The 18,976-nt window shown below is 37.6% G+C and overlaps 1 protein-coding gene across 1 annotated transcript in view; it reads left to right on the top strand.

Moving 5' to 3' along the window:
• Positions 1-15,882, top strand: part of LOC306883953 (uncharacterized protein) — a 41,089-nt gene extending 25,207 nt beyond the window's left edge. Inside the window, exon 3 of the mRNA XM_079439497.1 lies at positions 12,424-15,882. Coding sequence (XP_079295623.1) covers positions 12,424-13,598 — 1,175 coding nt within the window. The 3' untranslated portion in view covers positions 13,599-15,882. The remainder of the gene's footprint in view (positions 1-12,423) is intronic.
• The last annotated feature ends 3,094 nt before the right edge of the window (positions 15,883-18,976 follow it).

The following is an 18,976-nucleotide window of genomic DNA, read 5'->3' as shown; positions in this document are numbered from 1 at the left end:
TGTCTAGAATTAGGGGTTCAAGAGTTATTACAATTTCAATGTTGAATTTTTGAACTGGTGGTGGTGCTATAGAGTTGGTCTTAGAGACCCCAAAGTTCATCAGATCACTATTCATGGCCATCACTACAAGTGTGCCAAATTTCATCATTTTCCTATGTTCCGTTCATAGGGCTGCTATAGACTCCCATTGAGCGAGAATAAGTGTCAGTACAGATACTACATCCCCTTCGGGGCTTGGCCCCTAATAAACTTTAAGTTTTCTGAGTTATTTTCATCACAATAAAGTACAGCCATAGAAAGATTCCCATAGACATTTCCTTGAACTATGTGTGTTATGCTACTTTTGTGAGGCATATTTGGAGTTTCTCTTTTACAGAAGTGACCTGGCCAAGATGCAGCACTACATTTCATAAGAAGAACACAAAACAATGTGTTGACAACAATTAAAAACATTTACAAATTAATTCTTCCTTTAACAGCTCATTAATCAAGAATGTAAAAGTGTTCATTGGCATTAATGTCTGCAACTTAAGTTGTGTTGTAAAAAGTTCCAATCATTTGGCGCTGCAAACTGAAAAGCTTGTTTTCCTAGTTCAGTTTGTGCAAATGGAACTGAAAGAATGTACAAGTCCTGTGAGCGCAGAGAATAATCTCCAGGAGCTGTAAGCTCGGTGAGGGAACAAAGATATGGAGGCAGTAAACCCAAAGATGGATTTATAAATAAACAGGTACCAGTGATTACATCTGTGTTGATAATGACGTCCAACCAACTCTATTATACAAATCACAGTGATGGGTACTAACATTACAATTTAATATAAACCTGAGCTAGGGCTGGGCGGTATGAAGGTATATATCGTTACCGCGGAATGAAATGTGTACCGTAAAATATTTTTTTATTCCGTGAAATGTAAATAAGTGGGAGTGGCCAACTCACGTGCAGCACGCGTGAGGCTGAGACTGGTCAAACCGTTGAATGCAAGACTGAAGGATACGCTGGGAGGTTGTAAAAACATGGAAAAGGAGAAACGAACAGACGAGGATGGCTCAAAAGAAAATCCTGAGCAGGAGGAGGAACTCGTCATTAAAAGAGCTGCAACATCTGTTGTGTGGACTTGGTTCGGTTTTGCAAAATCTGACAACGAGCAGAAAAAGGTGATTTGCAAACTGTGCCATGCTAGGTTCAAACCACTTTGGCTGAGTCTTTTACCAAAGTCTTGCCGTATGAAAAAAGCTCAAAACGATGTAAGGAAATAACCCATGCAATTACGATGCATATTTGCAAAGACATGGCACCAGTTTACACTGTGGAAAAGAAGGGTTTTCGAGACCTAATCAAAACCCTTGATCCACGCTATGTAATGCCGAGCCGCAAGCACTTTAGCAAAGTTGCGTTGCCAACAACGTACAGAGAATGCCGACTGAGAATTGAACAGGAGCTCAGTAATGTTGAATACTTTGCAACGACAACAGATTTGTGGACGAGCCGCACTACGCAGCCGTATATGAGCCTGACAGTCCACTTCATCAACGACTGGTCACTGTACAGTAGGTGTCTACAGACATCCTACTTTCCAGAAGATCACACTGGAGAGATGAGAGCGCAAAGTCTAAAGGAAGCGCTTCAGTCATGGGGATTGCGAGAGAAGCATCAAGTCTGTGTCATTGTTGTTCATATAAAGTCATATTTTGTTTACCATATTTATAAGGTTAAAAATAAAATACAAAATAATCAAATAAGATCAAGTCCTTTTCTTAAATATTCAAGCAAATTTATTATATAAAGCCCTTTTGTACATTTTCTGGAATAACTACCTATATAAAAAAACTATATCGTGAAAGATATCCTTACCGTGAAATAAAATTTTGGTCATACCGCCCAGCCCTAACCTGAGCGCACCATGATACAGTGTGTCCAGAGAACCTAAAAGTTTGGTAGATGCCGATTTATACAGAATGTCTCCATAATCAAGGACTGGCATAAATGTGGCAGAAACCTATTTTTTTCTTGCCTCAAATGAAAAGCAGAGTTTATTTCTGTGATAGAACCCACACTTTACCTTTAGTTTTGTCCTTAGTTGATTACGTTAAAATATAAGGAGTCATTAAGTATAAAACCGAGATATTTATATTCTGTCAGTACATCAATTATAGTACCCTGTGAGGGTTTGAATGATAGTTGATTTGCTACTTTGTGAATTAATGAAAATAACATAGCGTTAGTTTTAGTCACATTCAAAGTCAGTTTTAGGCCACCAAGCCTTTGTTGCACAACATCAAAAGCACCCTGGAGTAAGGACACAGCTTGATGTAATTTAGGTGCACTACACTGTAAAAAATTACTGTGATTTTAACGGTAAAAAACTGAAAATGCTACAGTAAAAACCTGTTAAATGGTTAACGGTAAGTTACCCTAATTTATACGGTGACCAGGTGAACAACAAAAACAATAATAGACATTTCAGACAATTTAACAGTGAAATACAGTTTTTGGAAGTGAAAAAGAATGTAAAATTTACAGGGAAAAAAATTATTCCCTGTTACATTTCAAATTGGATGTTTTTTTCTTATCAGTTATGTTTATTAGGGTTGTATGTTACATCTAATGTTGTTAAATGTATGTTTATTGCATATTTCAGTTTAATGAGTCTCACCATGATGGTGTTTAGTGTTTGTGTGAATGACATTGTGCACCTTCCAGAGGAGGAAAGAGTAATAAAATATTCTACTCAAGTAAAAGTACGGTTACTTCAATGAAATTTTACTTAAGTACAAGTAAAATTACCGGTCTAATAATCTACTCAAGTAAAAGTAAAAAGTAGCTCATTTAATATGTACTTGTACTGTGTAAAATTTACAGAGTAACTTTTTTTTAACAGCGGGGGTGCGGGATTCTAGTGTAGTTCAAAAAAGACAAGGGGATATAAATCTCAAGCTAGTTGTTTTTAATTGAAGAAACAACTTTACAAATTAAAGTGCAATAACAAAAATAAATAAAAATAAAGTAGGAAGCAGGAGTTATTTTAGTGCAGATCATCCCATTAAACATTTTAAACTGTGGATTCGGTAGAGCATATTTTCTTAAACACTAACAACAGTAATGCTGCATAACTTCAAGTATTTAGGACATAACTGTGCCATTGTCAGATAACAGACCTGTCATGGGGTGGTGATGGCGCAGTGGATAAGACACATGCCTTTGGTGTGAGAGACCCGGGTTCGAATCCACTGTGAGACACCAATGTGTCCCTGAGCAAGACACTTAACCCCTAGTTGCTCCAGAGGCGTGCGACCTCTGACATATATAGCAATTGTAAGTCGCTTTGGATAAAAGCGTCAGCTAAATGAATAAATGTAAATGTAAATAGCATCAAATGAACATGGTAGCTTTTTTTTATCATTATTGCCCTGCCCTTCGGTATATCTTTACAGTTTGTGTGTGTCCATCCTTACTCTATGAGCTTTCTGTTAAGTTTGAGCAGCAGTTGGTTTTCAAAGTTAGCAGAGTTCATCCTTGCTCGCTTTGCTGTGAATACTAGTCCAGCACTGCTGAAGAGACACTCACAGGCGGCTGAGGCAGGAAGGCCAGTGTTGAGTTTGACAGAAAGGTTTTTGATGTGTGGAAATGAGTTTAACAGATCCATTTTGTTTGAGACACAGGCAAGGTACCCATCTAGCTCCCCTGTACCTTGTGACCTTCGGGACTTCATTGAGGAGAAGAAATCGTCTTCATCTGATGAATGTTGCCCGACTTGCTCCACCGCGGCCTCTGCCATCTGGTCAAGGTGTTGTCTCACATAGACCAGACCTGTTGAGCGACACAGAAATATTCAATATGCATTGATAATTAAGTTTTGATTAATGTGGCAAAAAGTTGATCATAATGCAGAAACTGCAAAGACTGATTTCACTGCACTTACATCACTGTTAAATTGTAACAAAGTAGACAAAACTGGGATTAATAATTAACAACTGATTATACTATGAAATAAAATATTGAAATAATACCAGCTTCTATGATATCAGCCCTCTCAGTCCAGGTGGTCTTGAACTTTGGCAGAAGGATTGCTGCGGCAATCAGTTCAGGGTCTTGCATCATCCCACCAAAGCGCTTTTGGACACCATCCTGAACTGCTTTGATAAGGGGCAGACACATCTTGGAAGATGTCTCCAGTCTGCGGAGTTTTGCTTGTAACTGGAAGACTACCGGCAGGAGCCACCCCATGTGCGTGTTGGTCTCAGACTGAAGGATGTTCAAAGCCTTCACCACAGGTTTCATCACAGTGCAATACTCAGTCAGGAAAACTATTTCAGCTGGACTCAGCCTGTACAGCATAAAAAACATGCAACCTTTAACAAATTGCCTGCAGGAATAGGTGTGGAATGTGTAGACAAGTATGGAAATATATTTTGACAGTTTTACACAAGTATGAAAAAAAGAAATAAATAAGGAGAGTAACTTCAAGCACTGTTTTTCCATTTGTGTCATACTTAAGAAATTATATTTTTTCTAAATCCTCACATTTTTACTTTGAATTCTTCACAGACGTTTCTGATAGCGTCCTCGCCCTTCTCTTGTATGATCCGTATGATTCTCTCCACAGCCATGCATGTAGAGTTCCACCTAGTCTGATTTGGCCGGATGAGCTGGAGCTTGCATTTATCTTCAACAATTTCTGCTGCCATGTATGACCGGCCGGACTTGTTCCACATTGCTTGACATTTTCCAAAGGCTGCACGTGATAGACGTTTGTATGTATCATTGTTCTTTTCTGCCATGGCAGCATCTGTTGTGGCGACTAAATTTAACAGGTGGCATGCGCACCTTTGATGTGGTGGAAGCTGGTACTCAAGACCGTTGTCTTGTTCCAGGATGCTTAATGTGTCCAGGTAGTCAGCTTTGGGTTCTTCAGAAGAGTCTTGATCTGATTCTGACTCTGCTTCCTCAGTCTGGCTTTGCTCACCAAACACACTGAATGCTTTGATGAAGTTTGAGCCACTGTCTGTTGTGGTTCTTACCACTTTTCCCCTTATTCTATACTGACAATGAATGTCATCAAGAGCCCCTGCCAGGACATCAAAGGTGTGAGAGCCTCTCAAAGCATCTCTGACAAGCAAGTGCAGCAGATCTCTGCTCCAAGGTTTCTTCATCTATCCAATGAGCTGTGACCCCTATGTAACTTTGCTGGTGCGCTGTCCAGCAATCAGTAGTGGTGGCAACATAGCTGACTTTACTGAGGTGTGACACCAAAGTCTTCTTCAACTGATTGGCAGCTCCATCAATTCCTTTCTGGAGAGTGGGTCTGGAAATGACCTTGCATTGAGGATTCAGTGTAAGTAAAAGTTCTTTTTAAAAGCCGGTTGTTCAACCAAAGAAAATGGATGAGGACCCTCACAAATGAAGTTAATCATGAGTTTGTCGACCTTTGCCTGTGGCACACGTGTGTTTGCACCCACTGCCATTACATCACTTATTTTTGCTTGTTTGGTTGGGATTTCTGGTGGTTCCAGGGTTCGCTTCCATGTTGCCACAAAGTCACTGAAGGCCTTCAGCTTTGATGGATGTTTTCTCTGTAACCAAAATATTTTCGTCATTTAAATCAATGTCAAGTTCACTGAATTTGAAATATTTACATAGACAAGTTTTTCTACACACCACATTTAGTCTTATACATTTTATAATGTACAATTATTGCTGACTGAGCTGAAGATATGAACATGACTATGAAAAATAGTGGCGATATTACCATGTTTATACTAAATGCAGTGTCATTCATATTAAAAGAAATAGTTCAGTCATTTTGAAGTGGGCTTGTATGAGGTATTTCTGCCTAGCCAGTATATTGGAAGAGCATAGACATACACTGAGCATGTAGACAGCAACAAAAAAAAAACATTATATCTCCCTAAAAGAAGTCTTTTTGCTGTGTTGCTGTCGATGTGCTCGGCACTGTGCTCTTCTTCTGCTGACTAGAAGAGTGCAGAGCGCTGTCTTCAATGGGTAACACACTGGCTAGAAACCTCAGACAAACCTGCTTCAAAACAACTGAATTATCACCTTAACATTCAGACAGTTAAATCTGATGTAACTGTATACGACCACATATACCTACTTACATTTAAACAGGTGGTAATTTTAACGGGATCTCATTAGCGTTATAAACTATGAAGAAAAAAAATATTCATATTCTGGCTGAAAAAACAAAGAACCATTTCTTAATTTGTTTACTGACTTTTACAGATTATAAAATAAAAACATTGTTTATTTCAGTAGCAAAGAAAGCAAGCAAGCAAAAAAACCCCCGAAAAAAAACATTCATTTCATACGACACTTAAATCGTGACACTGGTAATAGAGCTAGCTTAATTGTGCATTGAAAATTTTGCCCCGAGTCCCCGTTCATTTCCAACCCTGGTGCTAACCAACATTAGCAATGTCACGCACTGATGCAATGCAACAGTACAACAATTACGTTACTAAAGATATACAAGTATTATTAACTTACCTCAACATGCTTGCGCAGGTTTGATGTTGAGCTTTTATAAGCTGCCAGTTCAGTCGTCTTGGGCAAACACAGCTTACACTGCATAATAAAGCTGTCATCTTTCTTGCACTTAAAGTCAAAGTGGTCTTGTAAATATGGCCAGGGATTTTTTTTAGAAGAATTTCACTTTCAGCTGGCTCTACATAATTTGCGTCTGTCTTGTCCGTATCCATCTTTCTTTCTTGTGAGTTAGCGCCCCAAGTCTGTTCTCCCGCCCATCAATCAATCAGTGCAGTAGGTTTCGGGGTGCGTTTTTTTTTCCTCCCCACTTTTGCATTATTTTTATTTAATTAATTATTTATTTTTACTCAGTAACGGATATTATTTAAAATGTAGTTAAGTACAGTACTTCAATCAAAACATACTCAAGTAAAAGTAAAATTACAGATTTTAAAAGCTACTTAAAGTAGAAGTGCACAAAAAAACTACTCGATTACAGTAACGCGAGTAAATGTAATTCGTTACTTTCCACCTCTGGCACCTTCTATATATATATCTATATATTACTATTGGCCTTCTCAGCTTGTGGAAAAGCTGCTTGTGGTGAGCTTTGGTTCATCATGTGACTTTCTCATCACGACCTGATTTTGATGGTTAGAAGTGTATAGGTACAAAACAGATTTCAGAACTTCAGTAGGTTGGTATATTAACATTACATCAATTAAAGAAATATGATTTTTAATTGTTAATTTAAGTTAAATTCATAAACCCTCAAACACTGCTACAGTATATTTTATGGTAAAATTCTGGCAACCATCACTACCGTTTTTTTTTGCAGTAAATTTGATGGGATTTTTTTTACAGTGTACAATGAATCACAGTGTCATCGCCATAAAAATTAAAATTAACATGACCAATATTAAAATCAAGCTTATTAATATAAATAAAAAAAGCAGAGGCCCCAAAACAGACCCCTGAGGAACAACCCTCATGATCTGCAATGGTGCAGATGAATGGCCTTCCATTTACACACATTGTGTTCTGCCCTCAGTAGCTTTCAAACCAAGAGGTAGTCTCATTTGACATTCTAGTTTGTTTCAGTCTAGTTTTTAATAAACCTTAATCACCGGTATCGAAATCCTTGGACAGATCGATAAAAAGTGATGCACAATAATGACCTTTATCAAGCGCCTCAGTGATATAATTTATAACCGTAGTCGCAGCTGTGGTTGTGCTGTGTTGTTTCCTAAAACCAGACTGATTATGTGATTAAAATATCATTTTCCGTAAGATGTGAAATCAACTGCTCACTAATAAGAGATTCAAAAACCTTAGACAAAATTTAAAGGTTTGAAATTGGCCTATAGTTATTCATATTGGAAGGATCTCCTTTTAACAATGGACAACAAAGGCAGACTTCCATATATTTGGAAATTCATTTAGACTCGGTGAAAGATTATAAATGTGTGTCAAAGGGGCACCAATGTAATCTTCAGCTAATTTTAAAAAAGTGGTTCTACTTTGTCAGGACCAGCTGACTTATTTACATCTAGTAGTTTGAGAGCTTTTGTTTATCTGACAAGTAGAAAGTGGTTTAAAACTAAAATTGTGAGCTGTTAAATGCCTTTCTCTGTTTTCCATATCATTATTCATATCTATAGTTTTAGGTACCTTAAGTGACAATCCTACAGCAACAAAATGTGTATTAAAACAGTTCAGCATCTCTCCTTTATTTGAGATTGTTATGGTATTGTCCATTATGTACAACGGAAGAATGTATTGTCCATTTTTTGCACCTGAAATAGTCAATATGTTTCCAGAATTTCTTAGGTTTGTTTAGATTACAAGTTGTTTCATTTTAAAACGTAATCAGCTTTTTCTTTCCTTGTCATCATTGTACATCTGTTACATAATTGTCTAAAACAAAGCCAATCGGATTGAAGATTGGAATACCTTGCTCTAGCCCAAGTCACGTCGCGATCATGAAGCGAATGTAAGAGAGAACCAGGGGTTATTTCGACCCTTTACACAATAGTTTTTGAAAGGTGCATGTTTATTAATGATTATGATGATACCTTCATAGAAATAATTCCAGGCACACGCAGTGTCTGGAATCAACAAAATCTTCTTCCGGTCAAGCTGAGCAAGGTCATGAACAAAACTTTGCTCACTAAACTGAGACATAGGCCTACTCCGCCTTATAATTATCCGAGGTTTGGTCTTGGGTGACTTTGAATTTCTAACTATTGCAACAGCACAATGATCACTAATATCAAGTGCATAAATGGATGCTGCTGAATATCTATAAGGTGCATTAGTAAAAATTTAATCGACAAGTGATGATTTATTTGGCTTTTTTCTTTTTTTTTATCCTGGTTGGAGTATTTACTAATTGCTGAATATTAAACAATCACAAATATGTTTATCTTCAACCTACAAAGACTGTAACCAGTTCCGATTTAGATATCCAATTATACTATTTCCTTAAAATTCAAAGAATCTGTTAAAGATAAAATATATTCTTTTGTTGCTGACGGAGGTCTATAACAACCCAAAACAGTAAGAGCTAAAGCTAAAGTTTTAGGAAGTCAGGCCAGGTTCCAAGCAAATCCAGCCTGGAACCTCCAGGCTACGGCCCACTTGATCACACTCTTCCCAAATCCAGAATAGAGAAACTCTTACCACGCTGTATTTCACCTCCTCAAAGCAGCAATTTAGAGCAGACCAGGGTACGTGTAAGAAATATGAACACAGGTCACCGATCCAGTGTCGCGAACCACAAGTGACGAGCCAAGAGATTAAATCTTGATCAAATACGGGCCGACAAGTCCAATGAAGATCCCGTGCAGCTCTGCTACATATTCAATCATACATACAGACAAACAAAACTCAGTTGCATTTACCCTTTAAAAAGTTTTTTGTAAAAATAATTTAATTTTGAAAATAATTTTGAAAAATCACTTATCAAACAAACAGGACAGACGACATACTACTGCTGGGCCATCTTGGGTGACATTTGGGTGACACACATTGCTAAAACAGAGGTTATTGTTGGCTGTATAATTTCTTATCCTGTCACGGAGACCACTGAATGCACCATAAATGGTATAATGGTGTTTTTTTTTTTTTTTTGCATTTTAAAAGTTGTGATGTTTGTAAATAACACTATTACCATTTAAAGTAAAATGATCCCAGATGTAACTACGGTGTGTAAGGCTGTGCTGATCAGCGTGACTAAAGCCCGAGACACTGCACGATTTTTGGCTGTTCTAGATGAAAGATTGCCAACGTGAAACAATCGTGGTGAATCAAATCGCCACAATTTTCTCATGATACTAGTCTTTTGTTAATTATTTTATAAAAAAAATATTTTTTTCTTTTTTCATTTTACACTATTGACACACTATTTCCTTTTTTTTTTTGGATATTGTGCAGTTGCTTTGACACAATTTACATTGTTAAAAGCGCTATATAAATAAAGGTGACTTGACTTGACTTGACTTTTGTCTGGGACAGCCGGAAATTGTGCAGTGTCTCGGGCTTAACAGCTACCCCCAGCTGTGGGACGGCAACACACATTTTTGCCAGTATGTTTTGTTGAAGCACAAAGCTTTGTTTACAATATAAATAAATAATTGTTTAGCAGGCAAATGTTACACCTCACCCATGGAAACATTTGGATGTATGCCGAATGACAGAGATAAAATATCCCATAAGTTTAAATGAAGCCATATGGGCTTTGTGTTCTGTTTTGCTGCTTGATCACTCAAATTTCCACATTTAAACAATATTAATAAACAAATTTATTTGTTCCTTCATTTTAGTTAAGACATGGCCACATTGTACTAAATTGATACTCAGTTTTGCTTTAAAGAGAGAACAAATCAATGTAACTTGGCTTATGGCCACATATTTAAGTCATAGGAATGAATTACTAATATTTATGTTTTATATCTACATTCAGCATCATGTGGGGCTCACATAGACATTTCCCACATAACGATAAATTAATTTTGCTTTCCCGAAAGCACAACATCTAATTTAAATGTCTTGCTCGTGCAGAAAACGTCATTAACTTTTTTGACCATTTAGACACAGTTTCAGTTTCCTTGGATTATTATTATTTATTTATTTATTAAATTTTTTGGTCAATTAATGGATCAGTGATTAATTATTAGCATCCCTAATTGAGAAGTCTATAATTAACTATACAGGTCCTTCTCAAAAAATTAGCATATTGTGATAAAGTTCATTATTTTCTGTAATGTACTGATAAACATTAGACTTTCATATATTTTAGATTCATTACAACACAACTGAAGTAGTTCAAGCCTTTTATTGTTTTAATATTGATGATTTTGGCATACAGCTCACGAAAACCCAAAATTCCTATCTCAAAAAATTAGCATATAATGAAAAGGTTCTCTAAACGAGCTATTAACCTAATCATCTGAATCAACTAATGAACTCTAAACACCTGCAAAAGATTCCTGAGGCTTTTAAAAACTCCCAGCCTGGTTCATTACTCAAAACCGCAATCATGGGTAAGACTGCCGACCTGACTGCTGTCCAGAAGGCCATCATTGACACCCTCAAGCAAGAGGGTAAGACACAGAAAGACATTTCTGAACGAATAGGCTGTTCCCAGAGTGCTGTATCAAGGCACCTCAGTGGGAAGTCTGTGGGAAGGAAAAAGTGTGGCAGAAAACGCAGCACAACGAGAAGAGGTGACCGGACCCTGAGGAAGATTGTGGAGAAGGACCGATTCCAGACCTTGGGGGACCTGCGGAAGCAGTGGACTGAGTCTGGAGTAGAAACATCCAGAGCCACCGTGTACAGGCGTGTGCAGGAAATGGGCTACAGGTGCCGCATTCCCCAGGTCAAGCCACTTTTGAACCAGAAACAGCGGCAGAAGCGCCTGACCTGGGCTACAGAGAAGCAGCACTGGACTGTTGCTCAGTGGTCCAAAGTACTTTTTTCGGATGAAAGCAAATTTTGCATGTCATTCGGAAATCAAAGTGCCAGAGTCTGGAGGAAGACTGGGGAGAGGGAAATGCCAAAATGCCTGAAGTCCAGTGTCAAGTACCCACAGTCAGTGATGCTGGTGTTGGTCCACTGTGTTTTATCAAGGGCAGGGTCAATGCAGCTAGCTATCAGGAGATTTTGGAGCACTTCATGCTTCCATCTGCTGAAAAGCTTTATGGAGATGAAGATTTCATTTTTCAGCACGACCTGGCACCTGCTCACAGTGCCAAAACCACTGGTAAATGGTTTACTGACCATGGTATTACTGTGCTCAATTGGCCTGCCAACTCTCCTGACCTGAACCCCATAGAGAATCTGTGGGATATTGTGAAGAGAAAGTTGAGAGACGCAACTACTTCAGTTGTGTTGTAATGAATCTAAAATATATGAAAGTCTAATGTTTATCAGTACATTACAGAAAATAATGAACTTTATCACAATATGCTAATTTTTGAGAAGGACCTGTATATCCTGGGTCAAACTATTCTTTTTTTAAATAAAGGTTTTAACTGCCAGCTCAAAGGTTCTTGGGACATGACCTAAAGAAAGTTAGATATATTGTGAAGAGCAGCATTTCTCAACTCTAGCCCTCAAGGTCCCCTTTTCTGCAAACTTGAGCTTTCAAATAGAGCTTTCTGCCTTTAGCTTTCAAATAACACAAAAGACCTTTATTAGCATGTTCAGGTGTGTTTGATTAGGGTTGGAGCTAAACTTTGAAGGAAAGGGGGTTTCAAGGGCCCGAGTTGAGAATTTATGGCAGGTGTATTGGGAAAAGTAGGACAGTGGCCCTTCAGAGCAGGTTTGGTCAAGCATTCATGTTGTTGATTTTGATGCATTACGTACCTAAATGTTTTGATGTCTGTTGTATTGTGCCATTAAACTGGGGATAACTTTTGTTTGTTTTTTCACCTTAGACCTAATGGCATTGAAAAAAGAGAAAGAAGTACTCAATGACATTGAAGTGAAAGATCAATACGAGACTCTGCATTATGTCACAGCTGGAAAAAAACATTTTAGTTGTTCACAGACTGAAAAGATTTCCACAAGAAAAAAAGCTCAAAAGACTGGAATAACTAGAAGTGATTTCACTTGCTTTCGGTTTGGAAAGAGTTTCAGTCAACAAGGAAACCTTAAAGTCCACATTGGGGAGACCCCTTTCAGTTGCCAACACTGTGGAAGAAGTTTTACTTTTAAAGGAAGCCTTAAGAGGCACATGAGAATTCACACTGGAGAAAAGCCTTATGCATGCCAGCAGTGTGGTGAGAGTTTTGCTCATCTTGTAAGCCTTGAAGTCCACATGAGAATACACACTGGAGAGAGTCCCTTCACCTGCCAACACTGTGGAAGAAGTTTTACTTTTAAAGGAAGCCTTAAGAGGCACATGATGATTCACACTGGAGAAAAGCCTTATGCATGCCAGCAGTGTGGTGAGAGTTTTGCTCATCTTGTAAAGCTTGAAGTCCACATGAGAATACACACTGGAGAGAGTCCCTTCACTTGCCAACAGTGTGGAAAAAGTTTCAGTAATCAAGGAAACCTTAGCCACCACATGAGAAATCACACTGGAGAGAAGCCTTACACCTGCAAACAGTGTGGAAAAAGTTTCACTCATAAAGGAAGCTTTGACAGGCACAGAAGAATTCACACCAGTGAAAAGCCTTACACCTGCCAACACTGTGGAAAAAGTTTTTCTCAACATGGAAACCTTGAAGTCCACATGAGAATACACAATGGAGAGAGTCCCTTCACTTGTGACAGGTGTGGAAAAACTTTCAGTCAACAAGGAAGCCTTAGCAACCACATGAGAATTCACACTGGAGAAAAGCCTTATGCCTGCAAACAGTGTGGAAAAAGTTTCACTCATAAAGGAAGCCTCAACTGGCACATGACTGTTCACACTGGAGAGAAGCCTTACACATGCCCTCAGTGTGGAAAGAGTTTCCATAAGCATACAATCCTTAACACCCACATGAGAATTCACACTGGAGAGAAGCCTTACACATGCCAAGAATGTGGAAAAAGTTTCACTCATAAAGGAAGCCTTAACTGGCACATGAGAATTCACACTGGAGAAAAGTCTCACGCATGACAACAAAGTGTAGAAGTAGTTTCACTCAAAAAGGAAACTTAAACAGGCACACATGAATTCACACAGAATAGAAGCCTCACACCTGCCAACAGCATTAAAAATTAATTTAGAGAGTTTTACTCAACATGGAAACCTTAGAGTCCTTTACAGCTTGTGCTAGTTCGGGTACTCTAGCAACAACAACTGGAGTGTGGAGAACCTCACAAAGCGAGTAGAATTGTCAAAGATGGATCAATACCAACTGTTTGTCCAACTTTAGAACTATTTAGAACATGTAAGTACAGCACATTATATTTTGTGAATGTGCTTGTTAGCACGCTGTATGGTTAATGTGGCTTAGGTTACCACTAATCAAGTTTCCATCCAGATTTTGCGCTGTTTTGTTATCAACAAAGAGATATGCGTTATAAAAAACTTTGCGAAATTTGCTGTCTACATCCAACTGGCCTTTTACCGATAAAATGATGTGCGTCATGACGTCATCCTAAAAAATCTTTTGGTGTATCGCAAAAAAATGTTGCCCTTGAGCTGTTTCCATACATAATTTATCCTTTTGCGTAAATTATAGGCTAGGCTAGCTGTTCTTCATCCATTTGAAACAAAAAAAAAAAGCCTACATTAAATTGTAGAGGCGTACATAAAATAATTTTTATTAAGTGTCATGAGATTTTTTGGTAACACTTTACAGTAAGGGTACACAAATTACCATGAATTCATGCATAAATTCATGCATGAATTATGCGTTACTTCATGCATTAATATCTCATGAATTATCAGGAACTAACAAGAATTCAAAGTATTTCTATCATGACTTCATGGATGAACAACACATTAATTAAGACATTAACTAAGATGAGTACATCACCATGATTTATGATTTATTACGCATGATCATGATGTTTTCTTTGTTCAAAAAAAAAAGGCCTTTACTATCCACTGTGGATAAATCTATACATGAATCATCATGAATTCATGCTGAAGGAGTGGATGCCGATCTACCATACCCTTCACAATAATATTATTTCATTATTTCTTGTGTGTTTATTAATCAAGTTCTTGATCAGTATTTAACCTCCTAGATTATTTGATGATTGACTTGGTTCCATACTGAAGTCTATTCTGTTCATAGGGTCACAGTGCCATGATTATGTCAGGGTGACCACCCATCTACATGAGCAACAGTGATTGGGCCAACTGTGACATTTATGTGTTCTGATGTTTTATTGTATTGTTTAATTGCTTACTGAGCAATTTAACTGGTATTTGCATAATAGACATTAAATAATGCTGCGTTATTCTGTATTTTTACACTCTAAGAAGAGACAAGTATAGTGTGTGTGTGTAATGAACCATGCTGAATGCTGATAAGACTCTTGCCAGAGCTAGGCCACCTCGAACAGAAGATATGTGTTGTCTGTGTATGTGTGTTGGCATCTTTTCCTGAGTAAGCGGAGAAGTTCGTCATCGGATGCTTTTTGTTCACATCTCTGACTCCTGGTCTTCATTCAACACCTGGTCCTTGGGTTTTAACTGTCAATTCCCTTACAATGCAAAGAAACATTCATAATTTTGTGCATGTAAGACTACTTACCTCATGCATGCATACAGGCTAGAACAGTATGTCAATTAATGTGAGAACTAATGTTTTTCATTAATTATGAGTTTTCAATCACGTTCATGTCATCCTCATAAAGCCTGCAGTAAATGGACAGACCCCAACATTGGCCAATCACAGCACATAGCTTGTAAATTCTGTAGGCATCCAAATACAGTACTCAGCTTCAGCTATCTTAAAGAAAAAAGATGATGGATCCTTACTGGATATAAGAACTAAGCAAGTTTGTATATGTTCTGTATGCCATGTGTTTGTGCCTTTTATTTGTTTATTTTATTTTAGGTCAGCATTAAATATTTCATGAGGAGTCCACATTAGTATCTTGTTACATTAATAGGTGGCTCCTTACCTTTTATAAAAGACCAAGCTGTTAGTGAAACCTTTTTTCATCTTTTTATTTTTTTATTTTTGTAAGTCCTTTAACAGCTTTATGGTTTTGTTAAGTGTTTTCAGATAAAGGCACTAAAAGTTCATGGTATATATACTGAATTCAGCTCTTCCCAGGCACACTGTAAAAAATCCAGCTTCTAAATTGTTAACTCCGTTTAAAATTATAAGTTAGGTGGACAACGTTTTGAGCACAGTGTTGAGTTTACTTATAAAACATATTTAACTGCATGTTTACTACTATTTGTCTAATGAAAATAAACAATTAAGTTGGGCAAACGTAAGATTTTGATTTCTTCATTGGAGCGTTCACTTCCGGTCATTGCGCATGCGCAGTCTGTTTCCGCGGGGTTTCCCCTCATCAACTGCATTTAGAAGAGGCTGGATGTGCTCTGCTTCAGGTAAGTGTTCTTATCGGAAATAACTTAAATAAATTACACAAATGCTTAACGTAAAATGTAACGTTGTGTTTTGGAAACACTATTCAAAGGAATGTATAATGATATTTTCCAACGAGCTCAGACAGCTATTTAGCGATCTTCATTTGAAGGCCATAACCATACTGAACACAGTCATACACCTAATGCGAATTACACATGCTAAATTGAGAATTATTTATATATATATAAATCTTTGCTTGATTTGCGTTAGAGGAAGACCAAACAGAATCCTCTGCCAGCTGGTCAGTTCACCGCGTTTTGATTTCTGCAAATCAGTTTTGGCTAACGTTAATGCAAAAAACATGATTATTGTAATGCGTTACTTTACTAGTTACTTGCAAAAAGTAATATTATTACGTAACTCGCATTACTTGTAATGCGTTACCCCCAACACTGGTTAGTAGTGTTAAATAGAGGGGGAAAACAGCATTTTACATTTAAGTTATTCTTAACCTTGTTAACCGTGTGGTTGTTTCTGATCTTAGATGTACAACATAACGTGCTTTACATAACATCCAGTCTAAAACACCAAAAAATATATAATGTTGAATTATCAGCAAATGTCTAGTATTTCCGGAGCTTAGGTTTTTTTTTATATATAAAGCATAGCTCTTCTTAGCACCATTTAGTTAAATGTAATTTGCCATTATAATTTTGCATTGAATGTGATTCATCTAATATTCTCCTTTTTTTGTATGTAATATTTATGTTGTGTTTTAAACAATGTCAATTTATTTGGAATGTAACACTGCACGTCAAACTGTTTTTATTTTTATTTTCATAGGTTTGGAATGCAGTGTAAGCTTTGCAAATGTCCCCACAGTAGCAGAGAGGTCCTCTTGAAACACGACAGGCTTCGGCACTATCAAGGGCGATCCTGGCAGCATCCTTGGTTGTATACTGACTGTGTCTGCACTTTTAAAACTGTAGGTGCATTAAAAACAGTTGACAAGATCGCACAAACACACTGCTGAAGTTACTGACCACTTTAATTTTTCATGTGAGTTATGTGATTTCAAAGATGTTTGTCAGCCATCCCAGTTTTTAAACCATATCAGAAATCATTTGAGGAGGCATGACACAGTCAATTGTCCTTTTAAAGATTGTGAGCTGACAACCAATGTCCTTTCAACTTTTAGTAGCCACGTATCTCGGAAGCATAAATCTCAAGGTTTTGAATATTTTAGCTCTTCTGTTACATTGCAAACTGATCATTTGGAAAGCAATGAAGAGACAGGGTCGGAAGAGTCGGGAGATCCTATGCAGAATCTGCAGTCAGATGTTACTGATGTCACTAAGACCGTTGTTCGTCTTTGAAACACAATACTTTGTTGGTACTCTCCAAAATGGCACTAAGGGTGACGCGGAGGAGAAGAAATCTTGAATAAAGGTATTTTAGATTTTTTGTACACAAAGTATTCTCGTAGCTTCATAAAATTACAGTTGAGCCACTGATGTCACATGGACTATTTTGTCAATGTTCTTGGTACCTTTCTGGACCTTGAACGTGGTAGGACGCTTGCTGTCTATGCAGGGTCGGAGAGCGCTCGGATTTAATAAAATGTAAATGTAATAAAAAAAAAATCTTAATTTGTGTTCCAAAGACGAACAAAGGTCTTACGGGTTTGGAACGACATGAGGGTGAGTAAATAATGACAGAATTTTCATTTTTGGTGAACTATCCCTTCCATGAATGTCTTTGGAACCTTTAAGCAAGTCAGTATACACTGCTGTTGTGTTGAAAAGACAGACAGTGATATTCATTCTAAAATATCTTATTTTGTTTCTTCTGCATTAGAAAGTAACACAGATTTGGAATGACGTGACTTGGCAAGGCTTAGAAAATTATGAAAGTTGTCATTTCTGAACTACCCCCTTTAAGTTATTTTACATGTTACCACATATTAAGCTTTCCCATATACTTAATGTACTTTATTTATTTTTAATCAGAATTTTGTTTTACAGAATATGCGGCTCCGTGTTGTGTTGGCCCCTGATAATATTAGGAGGCTGGATATTTTGGAAAATCTCACTTCGGTTGAACACAGGTACTCCAGAAAGTACCTGAAGAATCAGAACCAGAGACCTCCATTTCTTCTTTAGACACTGCCAGTATGTCCTCCCCATCTGATAGCTCAAACCAGAGTTTCCCCTTTGTGTCTGTGAGACAGCGTGAAAATTCTCACGTTCCCGATTCCCAATTTCTCTTATGATGTTGAGTTGCGGCTTGAGAAAGGGCATTTTAAAGAAGATGGAACACTGCTCACAGTACCAAGAGAAATTAAAATGGACATCCTGGATAGCATAGCTCAAGCTATTTTTTCATTCAAAGCTTAACCAAACAATCAAGAGTTGGAGTCTGTGTCTGCTGCACTGATTGGAAAGTATCTATGTCTGAAGGACGCAGGCTCAGGAACAGGTTATCACAGCTGGACTATGAGCATCATATATAAGGTTGGGAACTGCCGTCAGAAACTATGAACGGCAGGTTGCTCTGAAGTCGCTGTGAACCAAAAAAGAGTGAACAATGACTAGATGTTTAAAGAAAGCAAAGAGATGCGAGATAAACTTTCTCCCAGACAACCCAGTAGGGCAGACAAATTGTTCCTTACAGGAGGAAAAAGATGCACTACAGGAGGAAAGGAAGAAGAAACATTTCAACATGGCAATTGTTGACTCCAAAATGGAACTGACATTCTCTCTGAGAAGGAAGGAGATAGTAGATGAAGAACCTCTTGTGGCTGATGTCCTAAAACAATGTCCAGCATTGTTTTTGGAAGATCAGGTGAGTTTATGTATTTGAGATTATTTATTTATTTAAAGATTAATTAACTTGTGTAGTCTTAATTCTTACTGTTCACTGTGTGTGTGTGTGTGTGTGTGTGTGTGTGTGTGTGTGTGTGTGTGTGTGTGTGTGTGTGTGTGTTAAGGTCTAT

Source organism: Barbus barbus (genome assembly GCF_936440315.1).
Source record: "Barbus barbus genome assembly, chromosome: 18".
In the NCBI taxonomy this organism is placed as follows: domain Eukaryota; kingdom Metazoa; phylum Chordata; class Actinopteri; order Cypriniformes; family Cyprinidae; genus Barbus; species Barbus barbus.
The sequence above is the reverse complement of the archived record's forward strand: the minus strand, read 5'-3'. Positions and strand labels throughout refer to the sequence as shown.